The 26,902-nt window shown below is 35.0% G+C and overlaps 1 protein-coding gene across 3 annotated transcripts in view; it reads right to left on the bottom strand.

Moving 5' to 3' along the window:
- Positions 1–26,902, bottom strand: part of VPS13C (vacuolar protein sorting 13 homolog C) — a 197,684-nt gene that overhangs the window by 29,287 nt on the left and 141,495 nt on the right. For all 3 annotated transcript variants that reach the window (XM_033189884.1, XM_033189885.1, XM_033189883.1), the window contains exons 59-69: positions 26,310–26,699; positions 23,980–24,084; positions 23,121–23,285; positions 21,473–21,601; positions 20,759–20,892; positions 19,024–19,150; positions 8,943–9,178; positions 2,522–2,663; positions 1,069–1,209; positions 216–297; positions 31–100 (exon numbers count right to left, since the gene is read on the bottom strand). In XM_033189884.1, the coding sequence (XP_033045775.1) occupies positions 31–100; positions 216–297; positions 1,069–1,209; positions 2,522–2,663; positions 8,943–9,178; positions 19,024–19,150; positions 20,759–20,892; positions 21,473–21,601; positions 23,121–23,285; positions 23,980–24,084; positions 26,310–26,699 (1,721 nt within the window). The remainder of the gene's footprint in view (positions 1–30; positions 101–215; positions 298–1,068; positions 1,210–2,521; positions 2,664–8,942; positions 9,179–19,023; positions 19,151–20,758; positions 20,893–21,472; positions 21,602–23,120; positions 23,286–23,979; positions 24,085–26,309; positions 26,700–26,902) is intronic.

The following is a 26,902-nucleotide window of genomic DNA, read 5'->3' as shown; positions in this document are numbered from 1 at the left end:
TTTAGAGAAACAGCAAGAATCTTTACTTACTTGAACTGTAAGACTTTACTGTACTCATTAAATCTTGTGATGATACTCACATCAATGAAAGGCTTGGGCTCTAAGAGGAAGAAGTAACACATGAAAAAAAAATAATGCTTTATACTAGGTCAAACTAATGCCTATTTAACTTTTATAAATAAGTTATATCTATGTCACAACTTATTTCTTTTTACCTGAATCTAAAGCAATAGATTTTGGAGGGGCAACAGGATGAAATACAACAGGGAACATTGCACCTGGCAACTGATTATCAACCTGAAAGAAAAGAAAACCAACTTAGCAAGATTTCAAATAATTTAAACTTTTAGTTTCAAAGATAACGTTATAGAAGAGGCCACTACTTTCATCATAATTAAGTGTCTGCGTGTATATATGGTGTAATTAGAAGTTTCATTTTAAACCTGTAAATGTTATATACTTCAGCAAGGGTAAGGCTTTAAATAAAGGACTATATAAATACTCTCATAATTGTATTGACAGTGTGCAATATGTACATCATTAATGAAAATACTTGTATCTATGGATCCCGCAAGATTTCAATTCTCTACGGTTTAAATAAAATATAAGTGGAAACTGAATATGAAATTAGGGAATAAGGTAAAAAGAAAAAGAATTAAAGTAGGTTAAACAGTACTTAACAGCTAAAAGGAAGGAAGGAAGGGAGGGATGCTGGGAGGGAGCAAGCAAGCATCCAAAAGGAACCTCCAGCAAAGTTCTGCTCTCTGCCCTGAAGAATGACAAAGGAAAATCTTATATGGGGGTCCCATGACAAATTCAAAGGAACATTTAAAAATAACAATCTCAGTGCAAGAAAACCCTTTTGCAGGCTAATTGATCAAAATTAGTCTTAACAGTCACGAAGTTTATATGTAAGATGTTGAATAAACAGGATATGTGGAAGAAGGGGAAAAACATACAAAGAAAAGATACCAATTACCATGTAAACTATAAAGTTGTAAAAAAGAAATTTCATTCCCAAGATTCCCAAAGTGATGATAAATACTTATTTGAGGATGACAACGTTACCTGAAGCCAGTACAACCTGGCCCTTAAACTTCTCTGGTGAGAAGATTGCTTAAATTCAATCTGAATTCCTGATAAAAAGTCTCGTTTAATAGGGCAACGAATAGGGAGGCGCATTTCCATTGGATCTTTATCAAAATTGACCTGGAAAAAAAGCACATGGTTTTGTGATGAGCTGATATTAGCACAGTAGCTATTCTATTTTAAATATCTGTTTATTGATCAAATTGAAAAAAATCTTTATCTTTGTATCTCACCAACAGATCTATCTTAACAAGACAACAATTGTGAAACTTTTCAAGTATAGAAACTATAGTTTACAAAACATGCTTTATGTAAAAGAAAACTTCTTCAAATAATGAATAGTTCCAGATAATTCTTTTTTTTTTTTTTTTTCTTGAAACGGGGTCTTGCTGTCACAAGTGCAGTGGCAAAATCACAGCTCACTGCAGCCTCAACCTCCTGGCTTCAAGTGATCCTCCTGCCTCAGCCTCCCAAGCAGCTGAGACTACAGATGTGACACCATGCCCAGCTAATTTTAATTTTTATTATCTTTTTTGTGTAGAGACAAGGTCTTACTATGTTGCCCAGGCAAGTCTCAAACTCCTGGCCTCAAGTGATCCTCCTGCCTCAGCCTCCTAAAGTACTGGGATTACAGGTGTGAGCCACTGCACCTGGCCCCAAGATAATTCTAAACAAATCTGTTTTGCAACCAATAATTGATAGCTTAGTCATGTCTGACACTAATTATATTTTTTTTATCATTTAAGTATGGCCAAAATTGATGGGGGTGGTGGGGAATGTAACTGGTGACAGTGCTACTCAAACCATCAGACAACAATGACAAAGAGTGACCAAACTGCATGATTAAACCAGAACAAGCTGGAAACTGCAGTCAAGCTTCTTCAGCCTTCCTGGAGCATAGGTGACTTTTAGTTTTAACTGTGTAAGGGCCCGGGTGGAGTGCATCTTTATTTGTGAATGCCTACTCATGTCCAACAATCACTCACATTTGTTGAATTTACTTGAGCAGGTTTTTGTAATTTCCTCAATGAAACATGTAATTTTACACAGTCTTTATTTAGCAATATGTATTGGTGTCATTCAAAATATAAAAAAAAAATTTCAATGAAGCAATCTTCTTCCTAATCATTCTGAAAACAAGTTCCATAAGACTATCTGATTTGTTAATAGAATTATAAAAATATAAAAATGCAATAAAATTATTAAAACACAGATTTAAATCCTGTTTCACAGTATATGATTAAATAACAATATGTTTTAATTAAAAATATACTTATGTGTATCAGTCACACCAATCCTATTAAGAAATAAAAGTTTTTCTACTAATAAGTTCATTTTTGCACACGTCTTTACTTGGGCACTACAATTGTACTTACTACCACCACCAGGAAAATACACATATAAAAATCAAAACAAAAGAATTTTGGTATACCTCAAAATTATTATCTAGCTTAATCCAGCCATGGTCTCTTGATATTTGATGTTTCTGATAGGATTGTTCCAATAAGATTATCTGCTTTTGACTAAATGGCTTCCATTTCCGTTTTGGTTTCATCTCCCAAACAACACCAGAACTGAATAATTCACACAAAAAAATTAAATTAGCAATATGTATTTAGATCTGTGGAACTTTATGCAACTCCAGATTATTGTAACTATTATTTTCCTATGAAAATTACATTGGTATAAGGAACTTCTTGAAGTAACGAACTATACCTGTGTTGCAAGAGTACAAAAATAAAAGAGGCAGGCAAGAAAATAACTTTCTCTATCAATGTTGACATCAATCAATTAAGGGACTGGCAAACTTTTTCTGCAGAGGGCCATATATTAAATAGTAAATATTTTAGGTTTTCTGGACTGAGACAAAATTCAAGTTATTAGATAGGCAACTTAGATACAAAAGAGAGAAAAAACTCCCATAAATTTTTAATTGATGAAATTTAGAATATAAAATAATTAAGAGCAATTCTTAAAAACAAGTCTATTAATGAAAAAATAAACTTCTTTTGTGAAAGTAGCATGTCATTTAGTGTTATTTATTACCAAAATCTATCGCAAATGTTCATCTATTAATGGTAATCTGTAATGAGCATCTTTAAAAATACCATTTCACACAGATAGGTGCTGCCAAATACTGACATTGATCAATGAGAATTTATTTTACTTGAGCATATATATCACTTGGAAGGCATTTATAAAATTCTATTAAATTATTCGGGCCGGGCGCGGTGGCTCAAGCCTGTAATCCCAGCACTTTGGGAGGCCGAGACGGGCGGATCACGAGGTCAGGAGTTTGAGACCATCCTGGCTAACACAGTGAAACCCCATCTCTACTAAAAAAATACAAAAAACTAGCCGGGCGAGGTGGCGGGCGCCTGTAGTCCCAGCTACTCGGGAGGCTGAGGCAGGAGAATGGCGTAAACCCAGGAGGCGGAGCTTGCAGTGAGCTGAGATCCGGCCACTGCACTCCAGCCCAGGCGACAGAGGGAGACTCCGTCTCAAAAAATAAAAAAAAATAAAAATAAATAAAATAAAAATAAATTATTCTCTTGATATTTGCTGTTTAGTATATTAATATATTACAGGTCAATCACTTCCAATTTAAAGTTAGGTAGAAGCTCCTCAATTGCACAAATGAATTGTGAAATGAGGAAATTGCCTTACACTTGCATTGAGGACAGAAAAAATGTTGCTGGAACTGGAGTTGCAGGCCATAAAATATATCCTCTCCAAATATATGTGGAAGTGGAGATTTTGCTTCATGTTTTAACTTTGGACAGCACAGGAAGTACATGGAATATCTTGATATTACTTGAGATTCAAACATTAGTTGTCTTCAAAATTGACTATACTGTAGTATAAATTTTTCACATAAGCACTGTCTTCCAATTTTAGCTTGAAATTCATTTAAAAAATCAATTCTGCAATTATGCAACAAAAACTAATTTCCAAAGCCACTATTATTGCATCATTAATTCTGCAACAAAAATTAATTTCCAAAGCCACTATTATTGGTGTTTAATAATAGTGGTTGAGGGTGGTTCTTTTTGTTCAAAAAAATTTTAATCCTGGCCCAGAACTCAAAGAGTACAATAAAAAGTTACTGCTGCTAACCCATCAAACTGCTATGTGGTAACACAAGTTAGAACATTCAGATTCTAGTTCCGGCAAAAATTCACAGAACTGATGATAGTTAAGTCCACAAGACTTAATAAAGTTTACTATTTGACACTAATGGTTTGATAACAAAAGGTGGACTGAAATATTTTCTACTAAGTACCTGCTCACAAATAATACAATAGGCTTTAAATGCTTTACCTTTTCACCAGCTTTATGAATTTGTCCAACTAAGTCTTTTTCTGTTCCACACATATTTTTCCCATAATCAGTTGTATCTATCTTCAGGTTATATTGAATTAGTATTTCATCAGCTTGTTTGAAAATATTCTCACCTATAGTTATCCTAGGCAAACTATTTATAGAGGTTAATCCTTTAGTCACTTCAAACTCAGTGCTGACTTCTCAAATATACAACTGAACAGTATTGGTAACATCTGTTGACTCATCAAGAGCCAAGGGAAACCACTCAATATTATTTGCCTTGTTTTTTAAATTGACTATTGATGTTGTTCAGAATGTCTTCAATTCTTTAAGCAACTGTTCCTACCGAAAGGCTAATGGCCTTAAACAAGTTCATTTTCTCTGAATACATTTCTTTGGCTGCTGCAATCAGACATAATTCAAGTAACTCACCATTGGTAAAAGACTTAAAAGACTTTCCTGGCTTGGCTAACAAATAAGTCACTCAGAAACTCACTTTGCTTGCAGCCTCATTATTGTTTTTTATATTTGTGAAGATATTCTGTGTGATGATATATTTTGCCTTATTTCTAATTTTTCTGGCCATTGCTTTCCTGTGATTTGGAAATGTTATGGTAAGTGCTTAGTTTGGAAACTATATTGTCAATATATATTGTATTATTTCAGCACAGCTGTAGTTTCATAACATAGTAAAATATGCTTTTTTAAATAAGAAGATAATCCACATTTCATTATGCCCTAAAAGAATAACATTCAAAGTCCACTTTTCTCTTGTTTTGGTATGATGGATATATATCAGTAATAAAAAAAAATGCTGTAGAACAATACGCATGAACTCAAACACGCTGTGATTTGTAATGCACTGAGTAGCAATGTCAAAGTAGCCATGCAAAAGAACAGAAATCACTGTGTCCCAACAAAACATTATTTATGGGAAATAAACTGAATTTCATAATTTTCATGTGTTATTTTCTTTTAATTTTTTTTCAACTATTTACAAATGTAAAACAAATTATTCTTAAGTCAAAAGCTGTACAAAAACAGGCACTGGATTAGATTTGGCTCACAGGCCAAACTTTGCTGGCACCTGAATTAGAGAATACTAAAATCTATAATACTTTACTTTACATAGCTTGTTTATATTAGTCAATGGTAGTGTTAACAACGTTCTAACTATAAAATGCATTTAGAGGATACCAGTCAATGAAGGCACTGAATAAAATATCTACTATAGACAATATAAATCCAACATTATTCATGATAAAAACTCTGAGACAACTTAAAGGGGAACTTCCTCAACTTGATAAAGAGCACCTACAAAAAACCTATAGCTAACATCATAGTGAGAAACCAGATGCTTTCCCACCAAGATTAGGAACAAGGCAAGTATGTCCACTCTCAACTATTCCCACCTTAACACAGTACTGAAGTCCAAGATGTGGTAAGACAAGAAAGTAAAGCTGGGAGTGAAGAAATCAAGTGCCTATGTTCACATTTGACATGACTGTCTAAACAGAAAATCCCAAAGAATCAACCCAAAAACTCTGGTAACTAATAAGAAATTATAACATTGCAAAAATATAAGGTTAATATACAAGTCAACTGCTTTCTTACATGCCAGCAATAAACAATTAAAATTTAAAATAAAAACAGAATACCATTTACATTAGCACCAAAGAAACAAACACTTAGGTATAAACAAAATCTAATACAAAGTGTATGTGATTTAAATGAGGAAACTACCAAAGTCTTTCAACAAATTATGTTGGAACACCCGGACATCCATATGCAATAAAGCAAATCTAGACACAGAGCTTTCATCTTTCACAAAAAATAACTCAAACTGGATTAGACTTAAATGTAAGTTTGAGATCAACCTAGACAACATGGTGAAATTCCATCTCCACAAAGACTTAAAAAATATCAGCCTGGCATGGTGGCACGTGCCTGTAGTCCCAGCTACTCAGGAGGCTGAGGTGGGAGGATTGCTTGAGCCTAGCTGGCAGAGGTTGCAGTGAGTGGTGATTACAACACTGCACTCCAGCCTGGGCAATAGAGTGATACTCTGTCTCAAAAATAAATAAATACACACATACATAAAAATAAATAAATAAAAAACACAAAATTATAAAACTCCTAGAAGATAATAGGAGGAAATCTCGGTAACTTTGGGTATAGTGAAGACTTCTTATATACAACACCAAAAGCACAATCCATGAAGGAAAATAATTGATAAGTCTGATGTAAAATATAAAATTTCTGCTGTTAAAAACAGTTAAGAGAATAAAGAGATAAGCCACAGACTGGGAAATAGTATTTGCAAAACACATATCTGATAGAAGATTAGTATCCAAAATAAACAAAGAACCCTTAAAACTCAACATTAAGAAAATAACCTAATTTTAAAATGGACAAAAGATTTGAACAGGTGGCTCAGGAAAGAAGATATACAGATGGCAAATAAGCATATGAACAGATCCTCAACATCATGTCTCATCAGAAAACTGCAAAGTAAAGCAATGACATACTACTATATCCTTATTAAAATAGCTAAAATCCAAAACACTGACAATACCAAATTTTGGCAAGGATGTGGAGCCACAGGAACTCTCATTTATTGCTGGTGGGAATGCAAAATGATGCAGCCACTTTGTAAGATAATTCGATATTTCTTACAAAACTAAACATACTTTTATCATATGATCCAGCAATCACATTCCTTGGCACTTACTCCAAAGAGGAGAAAAACATATGTCTACACAAAAACTTGCACATGAATGTTTATAACAGCTTTATTCATAATTGCCAAAATGTGGAAGCAACCAAGATCTCCTTCAATAGTTGAATGGATAAACAAACTGGAGTAATAGTCCATTCATACAATGGACTATTTAGTAAAAAGAAATGAGCTGTCAAGCCATGAAAAGAAACAAAGGAACCTTAAAAGCATATTGCCAAGTGAAAGAAGTTAATCTGAATAGGTTACATACTGTTTGATTCCAACTATATGAAATTCTGAAAAAAGAAAAACTTTGGAGACAATAAAAAGATCAGGGGCTTCCAAAGGTTTAGAAGAGGAATGGAGGGATTAACAGGAGGAAGCTGAGAGACTTTTAGGGCAGTGAAACTATCTTATATAATACTGTAATGGTGAATACAGCTCATTATGCATTTGTCAGAACTCATAGAATGTACAACACAAAGAGTAATACTTAACATTAGATACAGAAGTTAGATAATAATGAAGTTAGATAATAATGTAGTATCAGTATTAGTTCATCAATAGTAACAAATGTACCACACTACCGCAAGATGTTAGTAACAGGGGAAAGAAGAGTGTGGGTATATGAAAACTCTTTATTTTACACAGTTTTTCTCTAGACATAAGGCTGCTCAAAAAAAAGTCTGTTTTTTAAAATTACGTAACTGATGTTTTTCCTTTGGAAATCTAGATTTCACTGAATGTGTACCATGTCATAAAAAAGGTAATGAAGTTATTTTAGATAAATTTTTAAATGTTCTTATAAAGGTGCACCTGACAAACTAGGACAGCATATACAATATTAAAGTAAAAAGTTTTATCAAAGAACAAAACGGAAAACTGGACCTATATAACTAAAAATGATTACCATATTTAGTTTAAAAATATCATATAATACTGAAATATATAACAGAATGCATTGCCTATATACATATAAATATATTAACATTATATTAATAGTATGTATGATACCATTTATAATCATTAGTTTGACAGGTTTGTGCAAAGTTCATTACATAGATTATCTATTTATTTTTCTCCTTAATTTGCTTTTCTTTCCCCAAACGTGCTTATTGATAGATCCTATCGTGGTTATATTTGGTATCACGTCAACCATTCCACCCATCAGCCTCCAAAAAAGAATAAGCCTTTTACCAAATTCAGTGTGATTTTTAAAATCAACTAAATATTCTAATATTTTTCTTACACAGGTTTAAATAGAACTACAGAAAATAACTGGTCCCATAACTATTACAAAATTCTAAATGGCCACCCATTAAAGATTATGCACTCATATCAAATACTGCCTCCTCTCTGAACCTTGTTTTCAATTTGTTTCTGTTTCCTCTTACTTTTGACAGTTTCTCCAACCTCTACTGCACAAACTAGTCACTTATACCTCTGTATTTCCATTGCACACGTACATCCTTCTTTGTACATCTTTCCTTTTCTATTTTTGCAACTCATTAAACACACACACACACACACACACACACACACACACACACAAGGACAAGGAAAGAAACAAACCACTTTTTTCCCCACCAACTGACAATGAGTATTGTGAAGACAAAGACAGCATCTTAGTCATCTTTATATCCTCGGGGCTTTTCAACAAACAGTTCAAATAATTATTCAGTAAGTTTTACTGAATAAATACACAGCATACGAAAGTCAAACCAGGTATCTTTTTACTTTCCTCAAATTGGCTATTATGAACTCAATGCCTTTTAAAGGTTTAGGATGTCTTATTTTCCTTCTTGCATACCTGGTTATCCCAATATATGAAACTTCCTGCTTGCTTTCATTGTTAACCAGCGAAAGCCCAAGACTGTGGAGAGACAAGTTTATTTCATAATCAGCCTGTTCCATTTCTTCTGCCTGTAGTGCTTTGGAAACCAAGGCAACATCATCGGTGAAAAGCAAAACTCTCTGGCGCCCATCTAGAAATGATACCCAGTGTATCTGGATGTTTGCATCATATGGAAACTGTCCACATTCATCCTGGGAAAAAGAAAGACTTTTCATTAAACCCACACATAGTAACTTTTTATTATATAAAATTGAACTATAATAACTGAGAAAGATTGAAAAAGTTTAAGAAGCACTACTAAAATTGAAAAATTCTAACCATCAAAATGACATAAATTAAATTAAGTTATAATCTATTTTAAAATATACTCACGAATTATTTTCAAAAACTAAGACTAATAGTACGTAGTTTTTTAATACCTTAGCGTGAATTACCAATTGAGTGCTGAAAGGGCACAGAGCAGGATTTTCAAGAGGATACTTTGGTGGCACCAATGCAGTAAGATGATTATTTGTCTCCAAGCTGGAGAACAGAATGTTTCGGAAGTTTTATCAGAAATGTAACCTTAGGCCAGGTGTGGTGGCTCATGCCTATAATCCCAGCAATTTGGGAGGCTGAAGCGGGTGGATCACCTGAGGTCAGGAGTTCGAGACCAGCCTGGCCAACATGGTGAAACCCCATCTCTACTAAAAATACAAAAATTAGCCAGGCATGGTGGCGGGCGCCTGTAATCCCAGCTACTCAGGAGGCTGAGGCAGGAGAACTGCTTGAACTCAGGAGGCAGAGGTTACAGTAAGCTGAGATAGCGTCACTGCACTCCAGCCTGGGCGACGGGAGCAACACTATGTCTCAAAAAAAAAAAAAAAGAAAAAGAAAAAAAAGAAATGCAACCTCAGACAAAACCAGCCTAGCTTATTTTTATGTTTTCATGATCTATAACATAGGAAATATTTATGTGAATCACACTGGTGAAGCACTTAAAATGTATGTAGCACTTAAAAATATAAGGCTTGATTTGGTCAGTGTTTTCAGAGGTTAAAATAATAAATTCCACTTCATTCTAGGTTTAATGAAAATAGAACAGTTCATTTCAATAAGCAGTACAAGTACCTACTATGTACTTTCCATTCCATGCTTTCCAGGGGAGAAAACAAAAAACAAAAACAACTGAAGTTACCATGAGCATAAGAACAGTTGAGCGTCACTAACGTTCAAAATTTACTAATACTTTCAAGGTATATTATACAATCAAAGAAGCCTGCCCAGTTTTTTTATTCTAACAAGAGATCAAATTTTCAAACATACCTATTAAGAAGGTGAATTCTATATCTGTAAACTACAAAATGTGCTATGTACCTTAGTTCACAGTTATTCTTCCAATATTATTTGATTCTGGGTTTTCATCTATTTCTTGTGTTAAAAATTAAATGAAGTACAATAGAATATCCCCAGGTGATTGTGTTTCAGTTAATTTCTAGTATTTTAAGTTTTACATGTTGATGCAATACTATTCATTGCATGAAGGTTTATGGCTATCACTCCTTCTTTGTCACATTATCATTATCTATTTAATAATTTTGCTTTGAAATGGTCAGAAATTAAAATCAACAGAGGGTGATACCTCCAAAATGGAAGAGTAGAAGCAATGTGGCTTCACTCTTTATCACAGAAAACCAAACATAAACTTCTAGTGCCAAGATTATCACCAGCAATATCCCAGAACTTGAACCTGAGGCTGACACAATTCCTGGAGCCACAGAGAAGAGAAAGGCTTCACGCAGATGGTAAGATAAATGAATTTCTCTACCTACAATGCCTCTCCCCAAATCTGCTTGGCACTGCATGCAGGAAATTCCTCTTTGACTCACAATTTCTACACTGGATAAAGTGAGATCAAAGCAGAAAGCCAGCTTTCCCACATCTTGGGTTTTCTTGCAGGAAAACCACTCCTGACTCAGCCCATGGGAAGCATCACAAGCACCTTAGGAAGAAAAACCCCCAGTGGAAGCTACAGGCAAAGATGGGAAGCAGGATTAAAAACTCCAGCCCAAGAATTTCTGCTCTTTATTTCAGCCAAAGGAGATGCCTATTCAGAGTGGCTGTTCAGCAGCACAACATTGTGGGAGGCACAGTCCATAAATCTGAGGAGGAGGAACCACTGGGCAGCCTTCCTACATAGCTGGGATATCCCCTTTGAGATGCAACCCCCTCCTCACCACTAGAGACAGTACTGCCAAATGTTTCTGAGAACTGAAGCAAACCAGGACTTATGCCACCATCTAGTGCTAATAATAGGAAGCAGTGATCTAGGATAAAGGAGACCCATAGGCAACTGCAAAGGACCTCTAAGCAAACATACTCTAGAAAGACCAAAACAAGCCAGAGAACAAACACTGAAATAAATAAATAATCCTTCAGTGTAAAGCCATAGATGCGTGTATCCACAAAAAGAAAGAACAAGCAGGGAACCATGGCCTCTCCAAACAGACAAAGGAAAGTGCCAGTGACAAACTGATAAGACAGCCACGTGTGAGTTCTCAGATCAAGAATTCAAAGTAGCAATTCTAGAAAAGTCAGCAACTTCCAAGACAACACAGAAAAACAATTAAGAAATTTATCAGAGAAACTGAAACAGATTGAAATAATAAAATTAAACAGAAATGCTGGAATGACTAAATAAATTTGCTGAACTGAAAAATGTATTACAGGCTCTCAACAGCAGACTGGGTCAAATAGAGGAAGGAATCAGTTAGCTCTAAGAGAGGCTACTGGAAAATATACAGAAGAGAAAACAGAATAAAAAAGAGCAAAGAATGCCTGCAAAATATAGAGAATAACCTCAAAAGAGCAAATCCAAGAGTCACTGGTGGTCAAGAGACAGGTGAGAAAGAGCAAGGGGTAGAAAGTTAATTAAAGAATTTATAAGAAAAAACTTTCCCTATTGGAGAAAGATAGAAATATACAAGTAGGCCGGGCGCGGTGGCTCAAGCCTGTAATCCCAGCACTTTGGGAGGCCGAGACGGGTGGATCACGAGGTCAGGAGATCGAGACCATCCTGGCTAACACAGTGAAACCTCGTCTCTACTAAAAATACAAAAAACTAGCCAGGTGAGGTGGCGGGCGCCTGTAGTCCCAGCTACTCGGGAGGCTGAAGCAGGAGAATGGCGTGAACCCGGGAGGCAGAGCTTGCAGTGAGCTGAGATCCAGCCACTGTACTCCAGCCCGGGCGACAGAGCCAGACTCCGTCTCAAAAAAAAAAAAAAAAAAAAAAAAAAGAAATATACAAGTAAAGGTCATAGATCACCAAACAGATTCAATCCAAATAAGACTACGCTAAGGCATATAATAATCAAACTCTAAAAGACCTGTGACAAAGACAGGACCCTAAAAGTGACAAAAGAAAAGAAGCAAATAATATAAAAGAAGCTGCAATTTTTCTGGCAACTGACCTCTCAGGAAACCACGCCCTGCAGGAGGCAGTGGGACCACACATTCAAAGTGTTGAAGGGGAAGAAAAACCCTGCAAATGAAGAATATTGTATCCAAAAAAGCTATGTTTCAAACATGACAGAGAGATAAAGTTTTTATCAAACAGAAGCTGAAGGAATTCATTACATCCAGACCCATCTTACTAAAAATGATAAAAGGAGTTCTTCAATATGAAAGAAAATGATGTTAAAATGAAAAAAAAAATTGGAGGCATAAAACTCACTGATAAAACTAAGCACACAGACAAATTCAGAATAATCTAACACCATAATTGTGGTGTATAATCCACTCATATATCTAGTATGAAGACTAAAAGACAAATGTATCAAAAATAGTAATTACAGCAACCTCTTAATATAAAAAAGATATAAATTGAGACAACAGAATGTCAAGATGTATGGGGGATGGACTTAAAAGTGTAGCGTTTTTAGTTTTTCCTTTTTGGTTTCCTTGTTTTCCATTCTGATCAAAGTCACGTTGTCATTTGTTTAAAATAATGTATTGTGACTATAAGATGTTTTTTGTAAGCCTCATAGTAACCACAAAGCAAAAACCTATAATAAATACACAAAAAATACAAAGCAATGAACTAAAAACATACTGTCAGAGAAAAACCACTTAACCGTTAAGGAAGGCAGTAAGAAAAGAAGAAAGAAAGAGAGGCATTATAAAAGAATCACAAAGGCTGGGAGCAGTGGCTCATGCCTGTAATCCTAGCACCTTGGGAGGCTGAGGTGGATGGATTGCCTGAGGTCAGGAGTTTGAGACCAGTCTGGCCAACATGGTGAAACCCTGTCTCTACTAAAAATACAAAAAAATTAGCCAGGCGTGGTGGTGTGCACCTGTAATCCCAGCTACTAGGGAAGGCTGAGGCAGGGGAATTGCTTGAACCAAGCAGGTGGAGGTTGTAGTGAGCTGAGATTGCACCACTGCACTCCAGCCTGGGCAACAGAGCGAGACTCTGTCTCAAAACAAAAAACAAACAAACAAAAACCAGAAATCCTATAACAAAATGGCAGTAGTACGTCCTTAGTTATCAATAATAACAATGAATGTAAATAGACTAAATTCTTCAATTAATAGAAATGGAGTGGCTGTGTAAATAAAAAAAATAGGGCACAACTATATGTTGTCTACCAGAAACACACTTCACCTATAAAGACACACATAAGGTGAAAGTGAAGGGATAGAAAAAGATATTCCACACAAATGGAAACCAAGAAAAAAAGAGTAGGAGTAGCTATACTTACATCAGATAAAAAAGATTTCAAGGCTAAGATTGTAAAAAGAGACAAAGTCACTACATAATGATAAAGAGGTCAATTCAGCAAGAGGATATAACAGTTGTAAATATATGTACCCAATATCAGGGCAGCCAAATATATACAGAAAATAATAACAGATCTAAAGGAAGAGATACAATATTAATAGGGGACTTCAACACCCCCACTCTCAGTAATAGAGAGATCATCCAGACAGAAAATCAACAAAGAAACACTGGCGTTAAACTACACTTTAGACCAAATGGACCTAACAGACATATACCAAACATTTCATCCAACTGCTGCAGAATATACATTTTTCTCATCAGCACACGGACCATATGGTAGGCCACAAAACAAGTCTCAAAAAATTCAAAAAAGTTGAAATTATATCAAGTATCTTTTCTGTCCATAATGGAATAAAATTGGAAATCAATAACAAGAGGAAGTTGTAAAGTATAAAAACACATAGAAATTCAATAATATATTCCTGAACAATAAGTCAATTAAGAAATCAAGAAGGAAATATAAAATTTTCTTAAACCAAATGAAAATGGAAACACAACATATCAAAATCTATAGGATACAGCAAAAGCAGCATGAAGAAGGAGGTTTACAGCAATAAATGCCTACATCAAAAAAGTAGAAAGATTTCAAATAAACAGCCTATCAATATACCTTAAGAATCTAGAAAAGAATAAACCAAAACCAAAATTAGTAGAAGGAAAAAATAATAAAGATCAGAGCAGAAATAAATAATATTGAGACTAAAAAACACAAAAGATCAAAGAAACAAAAAGTTTTTTGAAAAGATAAAATGGACAAACTTAGACTACAAAAAAAGAGAAGACCTCAAATAAATAAAATCAGGCATGAATAAGGAGACATAACAATTGATACCAAGGAAATACAAAAGGATCATTGGAGACTATTTTGAACAACTATCTGCCAACAAATTGGAAAACAGAGAAGACAGAGATAAATTTCTGGACACATACAGTCTACTAATAACGAACCCTGAAGAAACAGAAAACCTAACTGGAAGACATCATGTTAAGTGAAATAAGCCAGGAACAGAAAGTTAAACACTGCATATTCTCACTCATATGTGGTAGCTAAAAAACAGTTGGTCTCATAGAAGTAAAAATTAGAACAGCAGATACTAGAGGCTGGGAAGGATAGGGAGAAGTGGGGATAGGGAAAGATTTCTTAAGGATACAAAATTACAGCAAGATAGGAGGAATCAGTTCTAGTGTTCTACAGCATTGTAGGATGATTATAGTTAACAATATTATTACATAGTTTCATATAGCTAGTAGAAAAAGGATGCTGAATGTTCCCAACACAAAGAAATGATAAATGTTTGAGATATGAATATGTTAACTACCCTGATCTAATCACTATACATTACAGATATATCACAATATCATTATGTACCCCATAAGTATGTACAATTATTATGTGTCAATTTTTAAAAATTATTTTAAAAGAAACACAAAGCCTGAGCAGACCAATAACAAGTAACAAGATCAAAGCAATAATAAAAAGTCTTCCCTCAAAGAAAAGCCAAGGACCTGATGGCTTCACTGCTGAATTCTACCAAACACTTAAAAAAAATGAACTAATAACCATTCTACTCAAACTCTTCAAAAAAAAAAAACTGAAGAGCAGGGAATACTTCTGAACTGATTGTACAAGGCCAGCGTTAACCTATTACTAAAACCAGACAAAGATATAACAACAACTACAATCTTCAACAAAATACTAGCAAACAGAATGCAATAACACATTAAAAAGATCCCATCACTATTATCAAGTGAGATTCATCCTAGGGATGCAAGGATAGTTCAACACATGCAAACTAACATGATACATGACATTAACAGAATCAAAGACAAAAACCACATGATCATTTCAACAGATGCTAAAAAAGCATTTGAAAAAAACTGATATTGCTTTATGAGAAAAGCTCTCAACAAACTAGGTACAGAAGGAACATATCTCAAAATGATAAAGGCTATATATAACAAACCCACAGCTAACATCATACTGAAGAGGGAAAATTTGAAAGCCATTCCTCTAAGATCTAGAACAAGACAAGGATGCCCACTTTCACCATTTTTATTTCACATAGTGAAGTCCTAGTCAAAGACCTTCGGCAAGAGAAAGAAAAAAAAGGCATCCAAATTTGGGGGAAAAAAAAAAAAAGTCAAATTATCCTTACTCACAAACAACATATTATATTTAGAAAAACCTAAAGACTCCACACACATTTAAAAAAAAAAGAAAAACAAAACAAAACCTAACCAAATAGATAAATTTGGTAAAGTTTCAGGATACAAAATCAGTATATAAAAATCAAATGGCTGGGCACAGAGGCTCATGCCTGTAATCGCAGCACTTTCAGAGGTCCAGGCAGGTGGATCGCTTGACCTCAGGAATTTGGGGCCAGCCTGGGCAATATGGCAAAACTCCATCTCTACAGAAAAAAAAAAAAGCTAGGTTTGATGGTGCACAACTGTAGTCCCTCATATTCGAGAGACTGAGGTGGGAGAATTACTTGAGCCTGGGAGGTTGAGACTGGAGTGAACCATGATCACAACACTGAAACTAAAAATAGAACTACAATCCAGCAATTCCATTGCTTGGTATATATCCCAATGAAAGGAAATCAGGATACTGAAGGGATATCTGCAGTCCCATATTTTTTGCAGCATTATTCACAATAGCTAAGATATGGAACCAACCTAAATGTCCATCAATAGATGAATGGATAAAGAAAATGTGCTACATATACAGAATGCAATATTATTCAGTAATAAAAATGACTGAAATCCTGTCAAATATTGCAGCAATATGGACAGGACTGGAGGTCATATGTTAAGTGAAGTCAGTCAGGTACAGAAAAACAAATAGCGCATGTTCTCACTCATATGTGGGAGCTAAAAAAAAAAAAAGTGTATTTTATTTTATAGAGTTGATGTTGGTTACCAAAGGATGAGAAGGGGATGGGAGGGAACAAGAGAGGTTGGTTAGTGGGTACAAAAATATAGTCAGAAGGAGTAAGATCTTGCGTTAGCTAGTACAGTAGGGTTACTATAGTTAACAATAATGTATTCTATAGCTCGAAATAGCTAGAAGAGAAGATTTGGAATGCTCCCAAAATAAGAGAAATGTTTACAGTGGTAGATATGCCAATTACTCCAATTTGATTATTGCACATTTTATGTATGTATCAAAATATCACATGTACCCCTCAAAAATGTACAACTATTATGTATGAATTTTTAAAAAGAAATTAAAATCAACAAATTTACTTTGTTTTTACTTCCATTTGCTTGTTACATCTCTACCATCTCTCTTCATGGTTATAATTTTCTGTTAGCATGGCTGAAACAGAACTCTTGTAAACAACTTACAGTTAAATCTTATTTTTTAATTTAATCTGAATGTTTTTATCTTTTAATAGAATTTAAACCATTTTCATTTACTGACATAACTGATGGGAAGCATGGTCTAGTAGAAAAAGTTCACAGACTTTGAAGTCAGACAGATCTGATTTTGAATTCCAACCAGCAGTTCAAAGTTCCTATCATAAGAATTAGTGATAATATATAAAAAGCATCAATATATGTTATGTCCTCAATAAAATATATCTGTCATTTATTATATACTTTCTTAGGTTTCTTTCTTTTACTGTAATGGCAAAGTTTTACTTATTTTCATTTTCTCATTGTTTTGAAATTCCTTTCTCACTGATTTGAGTTCTATTAATTGACAGGTTTTTTAAAAAGATATAATCTTTATCATTTCTCCAATAAAATTTAGGATTAAATGGGATATAAATATATAGTATGCACAGAATATAGTTTCCCCTCTCCCCTAACACTTTACTTTGCTGTCTTTGTCTTTTATTTCACCTTGCTTTCTCTTATTTCATAGTTGTCATGTCTTTATAACTTAGTTGAGGATGCCAGGCATACATTTTGAAATGATTCTTCTGGTCCTGTAGTAAAAAATTTTTCAGAGGTACAACTACCCTCTGAATCAACAGGATAATGCTACCTTTTTCTAATGAAGTATTTTTTTCATAAAGCCCATGTTGGGATTTTTTCTGTTTATCATACTTAAATGAGGAAAGATCTGTGTAAACCTAGTGTTTGCCAACAATGTATGATTTTCTTTGAACTCCCCTGTCATGTCCACTTGGGCCTAAGAACTCCCTTCTTTGATCAACTGAGTGGACAAGGACATGAACAATTTCCTTGCTTATAGCTCAATTTTCAATACATGGCAGACTATCTGCTGACTGAGGTGGAATCACCCTCTCTTCCTACTGTCTCATTCTCTAACACCAAACAGAAGAGGAACATTAAAAACTGAAATCCCTGACCATGCTGTTAACAGAATGCTGCCTGGATCTGCTTCTATACACAGACCTTTATATCTTCCTCCAGAAGGTCATTGCCACCTTCTCTCTAGTATCTATATGCTACTTACTGGGAGCTACAGTTGCTGAGTAGTATCAAATGTGAGGAGAGAAGAAATGAGGATAATTCAATAACTGCTGGCCAATTACCATTTTAAAGCAAAAGTCAAGAAAGCCTTTTAAAAGCTGGCATTATTGGACAATGAACAATGCACAATGACACTATATAAACTCTTTCATCATGGAATATATTCATATAGAAACTGGATGATCTATTACTAATGCAGGAGCAATTCCTATATCAGATGGGAGGCTGGTATACGAATTCTTCGGGCCCTTTCAGAGGCTAAGAGTCTAAAAAATAACATATGTTATCAACTCTGCTACCTAAATATTGTTTCAATAAATATTTCACTAAATTTCTTACAGGCGATAATTTGCATACTATCAGACTCCATTAATTAACAAAATATATAGCTGTGCTTAGGAAAACATCCTTTAAAAACTCATAGCCAAAAGTGGCAGAGGTATGCTCAAAATAAAGCTGTTTTAAACTTAGTCTTACAATTCCTTCCTTTTAAAATTGGTAAATAAAAAAGGTGCTTTACTGGTCTTTAGGTGGACAAGATAAAGCAGGTCTATTTTTTTTAATTGTAAATAAATGACTTTGATTGATCTAAGATAATATAGTGGTTTGAACTACAGTATTTGCCATCTAAAGTCCAAAAGCTACTTATGCTAGAAATACTTCCAATTCACTTTTAGTTCAGTTAGGACAAGGAGTCATTGAAGATAGCTTCTCTACTTCCTTCACTGGCAGGTAACTCATAGAGCACTCATTCACATCAAATGATACCTTTAACAGATCATGTTCCCCAACATTTGCTGCATATGTCCATGTAAGTTTTCTGGTACCAGTAGGATCTGCCCACGCAAAAAGTCGAGCTTGCCTTGGCAGCAAGACCATTTCTTCTGGTGACCCACTGAAACACAATGAACAGACAGAAAATCAGAATTATCTTGGAGTTAAGAAATCCAAACCCGTAGTTTACTGAGGAGAGGACTAGCATAAAAGTCCTATGCAATTCCTTTGGTTAATAAAACACAACTCTACCTAAAAACAAGTACCCTAAAATGTCTAATAAATTAATGGTTTTTAAGCTTGGGGAAAGAGAATATTGCCCTTTCTGAAGCTTCAGTGTACTCAGAATTGATCCAAGTGGAATCATACCAATGGAATTCATTAGGGTAAACAGATTGCCAGATCAGAGTCCACCTGTAGAAATGGCTGTGAAGAGTAAATATCTTTAGTAGCAGAACTTTCACTCAGTGCTTAAATTTAAACATATTTTTTACAGACAGGGTCTCCTACGTTTCCCATGCTGGAATGCAGTGGCCATTCACAGGCAAGATCATATTGCACTACAGTCTCAAACTTCTGGGATCATGAGATCCTCCTACCCAAGCCTCTCAAGTAGCTGTGACTATAGGTACACATTACTGTGACCAGTTAAGCTTTTTAATCAAATAAAATACTTAAGATATATTATGGGTTGCAGCAACAAAAAAAATTATGTCCATACCATTACTACACAAAGTGTGGTCTGTAAACAAGCAGAATAAGCATTACCTGGGGACTTGTGGGAAATGCAAAGTCCTGGGCCCCATCCAAAAGCTACTGAATCAAAATCTGCATCTTAACAAGACTCCCAGGAGACTTTAAAAATGATTATTACAGTTTAAGTAAAGTATTTGTCCATTTAATGCAAAAAATATTCCAGAGAACTGGGAGAAAAAAAGTAATACAACTAGGTTTTAATCCTAATCTGTACTTTTAAATCTCTCACTGGATTCACTCCATTAGAGTCAAGACTAGGGAAATCTTTAAGAAATTTACATATATACATACATTTATATGTGTATATATATGTATAAATATATATACATATATACATATGTTAATACAAATTTATATAATTTTATAAATAAAATTATTAGATATTTTAAGGGCTTAAATTCTCTACCATTAAATAATGACATCATCCAAACCAAATGACAGCAAAGGCAAGAACAATGAAATTCCTATCAGCCAATGCTATACATTCAACACCACTATCTACTCATCATCTTCTCATTTAACCTTCTACTACCCCTACCCAAAAAAACTAAATACAGATTTATAGGAAGAGGTTCACTGAGCATTACCAAGTTACCAGGAAAGGGAATACTCAAACAGGTTCACTCCCTTACCTGCCATTTTGAAATTTAAAAAGCTCTAAAACCCCAAAGATTTTTCTGGAAATTTGGTGTCAAAACTCATTTGGCAGCAAAACCTGACCTGAATTGATACGAAACTATTAATAATTTCTATTTATCCCATTTGACGTGAATATTCATCAGTTTTGCTACAGAACTATTAATGTGTTTACAGAGGGTTATCTCAAAACATGTAAGGATATTAGACATTAACACCACGTGTTTCATATCACCTTTCTAAAATCTAAAAACATTCTGAATATGAAACCAAAGTGTTTCCCATTAGTTACTGTGAACCAATAAAAGTATTTCCTATTAACCCTTTTTTCTCATACCTCTGTTTGTATGTGAGGATGTCCCATGGTGTATGGTTCATTATCAAGGCAGGAGCAGATCCCTCATGGTAATCAGAAAAAGTTATGACAGTTGAATGTTCGGCAGTGTTTACATCCACCAAGATACCCCCATTCTATTGTAGGAAAGAAAAATTTAAAAAAGTATGTTTGATGTACTGGTTTCATCTACACTTACATATGGAATTTCAATATTATGTAAAACACAAAAGTTTTGGTTTCTTTTTTCTTTTTTTTTTTTCAAGACAGAGTCTCACTGGAGTGCAGTGGCGCCATCTCAGCTTACTGCAGCTTCCCCCTCCCAGATTCAACCAATTATCCTGCTCCAGCCTTCCAAGTAGCTGGGATTACAGGCATGTGCCACAATGCCCAGCTAATTTTTGTACTTTTTAATAGAGATGGGGTTTCACCATATTGGCCAGGCTGGTCTCGAACTCCTGACCTTGTGATCCGCCTGCCTTGGCCTCCCAAAGTGCTGGGATTACAGGCGTGAGCTTCCCACCCTGCCTGTTTTCTTAAGTTCTTACTGAAAAGCAAACTGGCTCTGATCTGTTACAAATATATGTTGGCATTACATATTGATACAGCAGGACCTTCAAATAATTACCAGTAAATTTTGATAGCATGGTTTACTGAAATATCTCAACGCAAATTTTAAAAATCAAAGACATTTTATTTTAAAATATTAAAACTTACCAGATCTTCTAAGCTCAATAAAGTGCCATTATCCTGTCGGTTATAGAAGAACGGTTTGGAAGATCCTTCACAGCCCACCACTCTCACACAAAGTTTGCCTGACAAATTTTCAGGCCAAAATGGAAGGCACTAAAAATATAAAAGCTATTATCAGTCTTAAGGATAACACTGTAATATAATAAATAAGACATTAATTAAATTTTCAATTCTGATTCTGATCTTGATTAAATTATTATGAAGCTTCTAAAAATATGTCCTCCACATCTCTTAGTAAGATTACTGACAATATAATGACTATGAAACTAAAGAAATTGCATCAGGAGAATACAGATATATTAGTCTATATGTATTTATGGTATAATTGCAGTATGAGAAAATGAATAGCCTGTTAAGAATTATAAAATTCATTATTATTTAAAAATTGTATTTAAAAATTACAATCTCATTTGCTTTTGTGTATATCCACTTTAATTCACTAATACACAATGAATTCTTTCACAGAGTATCTTATCCTAGATAAACCAGAAAGACAATTGAAAGCAGAGGAAAGACCACCACAGACCTTGCTGGAAGTTCTGACACCATCCTCCTAAGCTGTCTGATATTAATCAGACCATACACTTACTTCTTTAAGCCTCAGTTTTTACTGAACATTTCATTCCTAACATAAAATGTCCTTCTGTTATAGAATACTAGGTAAATTCTATTTCTGAATAAAAAATACTATCGTAATCAAACCCACAGCAAAGATTAAAAAAAAAAGAAGCATTTATTTGTTGCTGAGTTTAAGGAGATCATTCTAAGTGTCTTGAACACCCCATGCTCTTAGAGCTTTTTGTTTATATTGTAATTAGAATCCCTCCTTTTGAGTCTTTTGCTAAATATTTTTAAAATAATTTTAGAAACTTTTTTAAACAGTAGAAAGTGACCTTGATCTATCCGGAGAGTCAGCTGGTTTGGCTGAAAACTCAGTCAAGATCAAGCACCAGTGCTCATCTTTGCACCTGTCCTGTTCTGGCACACATTCCCCCATTTGCTTCACCTCCTGGAATCTTACTGAGCATGAAGATCTTAGTTCAAATCCCACCTTTTCTGTGAAACTTTTATCTTTTGATCTATAACACCACGATTTCAACGACCAATGACTTTATCGATCTTGGAAAAGTCTCCATTTCAGTAAAGTGAGAGGGCAGAATTGCAGCTAATTTTCAAAGAAATTTCCAGCTCACCTATTCAGAAATTCTATAACCACCTATAACTTAGCATGTGCTACCTATCTCTCCATGTGCTGACTTTTACTACTCTTTTAAGATAATAGCTTCTTGAATATAGAGACATTATCTTGACTATGGAGACACCATATAGTACATAATCTCTATGTACTTTTTACAGTACATAGCTACATTCTACACATATAGGAAGAATTAGAAAAAACTATTAATGATCTAGACTGGGCTAGTGTAAGTATTATCAAAACTTTTCTTCTTTTTTTAAAAATATAGTATGAAAAAAATCTTTAAAAGCTGGCTGTCATATTTCAACACATAAATATGATAGAGTCTGAAAAAGAGGTATATACAATTCTTATTTAGATGTCAATATTTACTTGTATATTTTAGGAACCAGTTGTAATAAAGAAAAATGTTACCTCTGAAGAAGCAATATAGTTCCATTTATTAGTTGGCATTGAGCCATCAGATGCAATCTCGCCAACTTCTAGTTCTAACGATGACTTGTTTGCAATGGTACAAAAGGGAGTCAGGGTAACTATTCGCGAAAGGTTGAAACTGCTCATTTTGATGCTAACACCAACCTGTGGAAAGGAAACAAGCTTACTTTCCAGTTTATTCAATGTCTTTGAAATATACACACATCCCCTCATTCACACACAAACTTCTTAACATATTTTAAAATAATAATTCTTAAATAAAGCAACTACAAGTTACATTCTACTACAGATTATCGTCTAAGAAAAAAATTTTAGTTCCTTAGTTTTGCTCCATCAGAAACAATTCAAGAAATATCAATTAGTAATTTAATGACTTGCAATGACAGACTTAGTATGTCTAGCGTTCTCTACTTTTTAAAATTTCAAACATAAATTGCTTTATAATTAGTGTACAAGCTTTATTATGTTATTAGTAAAATAAAAATTTTGAAGTAGTAATAAAATAGGTTAATTGGCATCAGATTATTAAAATTTTCATACTAGTCAAATTTAAGATTTAAGAAATGTCTGGCAAGGAGTGGTACAGAATAAAGATTCTAGCATACTGTGAATATTTACCAAGTTGCTCACTTGGATGGATTAAACTCACTGTCTTAAACTTAGACAAATTCAGGTTTTGTTCTGGTATCAGTAACTATAAATATTTGTAGTGATAACAGCCCTCCCTCCACATTATCACTTTAAATTCAAATTTCTATACACTTTAGGAGCCAACTTGTTTGTTGAACTGTAGAAAAGGTGAATGGAATCAAAGGTAAATAAGGAAGCAGAATCTTACCAGGTACTCCATATTGTTGGCAGGACACTTCACACACCCATAACTTCCCACTGTATCCAAAGAGAAACTACTGGACCAGGCACTAGTTGAAATTTTTAATTGTACCTATACCAGAGAGCACATATCGTCATATAAGAAAACTAAAACATTTTAACAATTTTATTTGAGAGAAAGTTGCTGGACTACTAGAAATTTCTTTAGTACTGTGGGACACAGAAAAATATAATCAAAGCCATACTGCAAACAGGTAACAGAGCCACAAAAAACTCTAGGGAACAATAAAACAAAAACATAGTTCTGACTTTCTAATTTACCTACGCAATGAGTATAGTAAACCTAGATACCAATGAGATTCTGTATTGTTTTTAAGAATTGTTATAATGCAAAATGATGTTTTCCAGTGATAGACTTATGATACAGAGCTAACAAATTTTTAAAGTCTTAGCATATAGAGAATTTATGTCTTTAACATTATTCCGCAGACACTACATTAAAGACATTGTGATAGGCAGAATGGAAGACAATAGGACACAGTTCCTGTCTTCAATGAGCTTCCAACGAGACAGAGAGACTAGGAAATACATACTAAAAATTATGATACAAGACTCAATGGGATAAGAGCCATACAAGAGGCAAAAAATGCTATCGAGGTGAGAGGATAGTTTACTTCTGATTCTGGGATTTAGATAAAATTTTATAGAAGAGATCAAACTGTGCCCTTGTATTAATCTCACCTTCATCCACCCAATTAGTTTGTAAAAAACTTGAGGAAAACTAGAGGTCAGACACATAAACAAGCAATTACAATACCATGTGTTAACCAACACTCAAAGAGAGTGGAGTTCCCAAAGCATCACCTGTTGGAAATGCAAAGTCTCAAACCATACCCAGACCTACTGAATCAAACCGTAGAGACAGGACCCAGTAATCAGCGTTTAAAACTCTTCAGGTGCCAAGTGCGGTGGCTCACACCTGTAATCCCAGCATTATGAGAGGCCGAGGCTGGCAGACCACCTGAGGTCAGCAGTTTGAGACCAGACTGGCCAACATGGTGAAATCCCATCTCTACTAAAAATACAAAAATTAGCAGGGTGTGGCAGCAGGCACCTGTAATCCTAGCTACTTGGGAGGTTGAGGCAGGAGAATTGCTTGAACCCGGGAGGTGGAGGTTGCAGTGAGCCAAGACCACGCCATTGCACTCCAACCTGGGCAACAAGAACAAAACTCCATTTCTTTTTTTGTTTTTGTTTTGTTTTGTTTTGTTTTTTGAGATGGGGTCTCACTCTGTCGCCCAGGCTGGAGTGCAATGGGACGATCTCAGCTGACTGCAACCTCTGCCTCCCAGGTTCAAGCGATTCTCCTGCCTCAGCCAGCCGAGTAGCTGGGATTACAGGGGCCTGCCACCATGCCCAGCTAATTTTCGTATTTTTAGTAGAGACAGCGTTTCACCAGTTGGTCAGGCTGGTCTCGAACTCCTGACCTCAGGTGATCCACCAGTCTCGGCCTCCCAAAGCGCTGGCTGGGATTACAGGCATGAGCCACCGAGCCTGGCCAAAATTCCATCTCATTAAAAAAAAAAAAAAAAAACCTTTAGGTGATCCTAATATACACTGAAATTTGAGAACCACTATTCCTATAAGAACATGGATGGGAAGTCTAGGCCTATTTTAAATGGTTAGAAAATCTTCATATATACCAGGCTTGAGCAGAATGACAAAGGATGAACAGCAGATAATCAGGGATGATGAGGACGACAGAAAAAAAAAACAGGGGAAGAGGCACTGTAGGCAAAGGGTGCAGCATATACAAAAGCCTAGGGGTGAGTCCTTGAGAAAGTGTGTGGTGAGGGATACCAAAACATGAGCCTGAAGAGGAAAAAAGGGACCAGAGCATAAACAACGAGGCTTAGGCATTAGGTTTCTCTCCCAAAGGCCTGGCTGAGTGCTTCACACATAGGAAGACTCATCTAATATACGCCAAATTCAATGGTAACTTCTTTAGAAATGCCATTTCATCACCGGTAAAGTAAATAAATTCAAGCTATTCTATCTACTATACTACTACTACTACTACTACTACTACTACTACTACTACTACTTCTTCAAGAACAGAGGTAACTAGGCATTGGAGAAAAAGGCAACTCAGTCTCAGGAAACCTATTGGTTCCTAATATCCCACTTGATTATGCTTTTCTTAAGTCTCCTTGAACCTAATTCACACCAATGGCATTTAGCAAATAGGTTAGCATGGTTTTAGGGAAAGCAAATAACTCTCAAGTTTCTAGATTAGGAATTTATCTGCTTTAACTTATTATGTAAACAAAACCACACCTTATTTTTGGTAAAAATGTTCTTCTTCTTGAAAGAGAATAAAATAATATCCCTGAAATCAGCTGGATGTTTCACATGAGTATCTTCTGAACGATACTGAAGAACCCGGGAAGTCTTGTTGATTAACCAATAGGGACTAAAGACAGACAGCACCATCCGGCTGCCAATTCGCCTGACATGGACTGACAGGTCAACTGTCGTCACTTCTGTGGAGTCAGAAGAAAAACACACAGGAAAGAATTCTGGAAGTGTATCACGTATGCGGAAATGTCCATTCCAGTTTTTGCCCTGGTATTTCACCAGGACTAATTCCATTATTTCATCACTGATTCTTGAATGCAAAACATCAGCAGTACTGCCTTCTGCCAGCTCATGAGTTTCTGCTGTTCCCTAAAAACAAACAAAAATTTGCTTAGTAACTTTTTAAAACCTCTGAAATAACAAAATTCATATTTTTCACAAACGCTAAATAACCTACCAGATGCAGGTAAACTGCAGTCTTCTGTGAGGTATCACGCTTACATTTTACAAATGTCCAGTACTCACTAAGGACTAAAAACAAAATACTACCCCATAGCCAAAGGCAGAAACTG

This window comes from Trachypithecus francoisi, unplaced genomic scaffold, assembly GCF_009764315.1.
Source record: "Trachypithecus francoisi isolate TF-2019V2 unplaced genomic scaffold, Tfra_2.0 Lachesis_group3, whole genome shotgun sequence".
NCBI classification, from domain to species: Eukaryota; Metazoa; Chordata; class Mammalia; order Primates; family Cercopithecidae; genus Trachypithecus; species Trachypithecus francoisi.
This window is presented reverse-complemented; position numbering and strand designations above follow the sequence as displayed.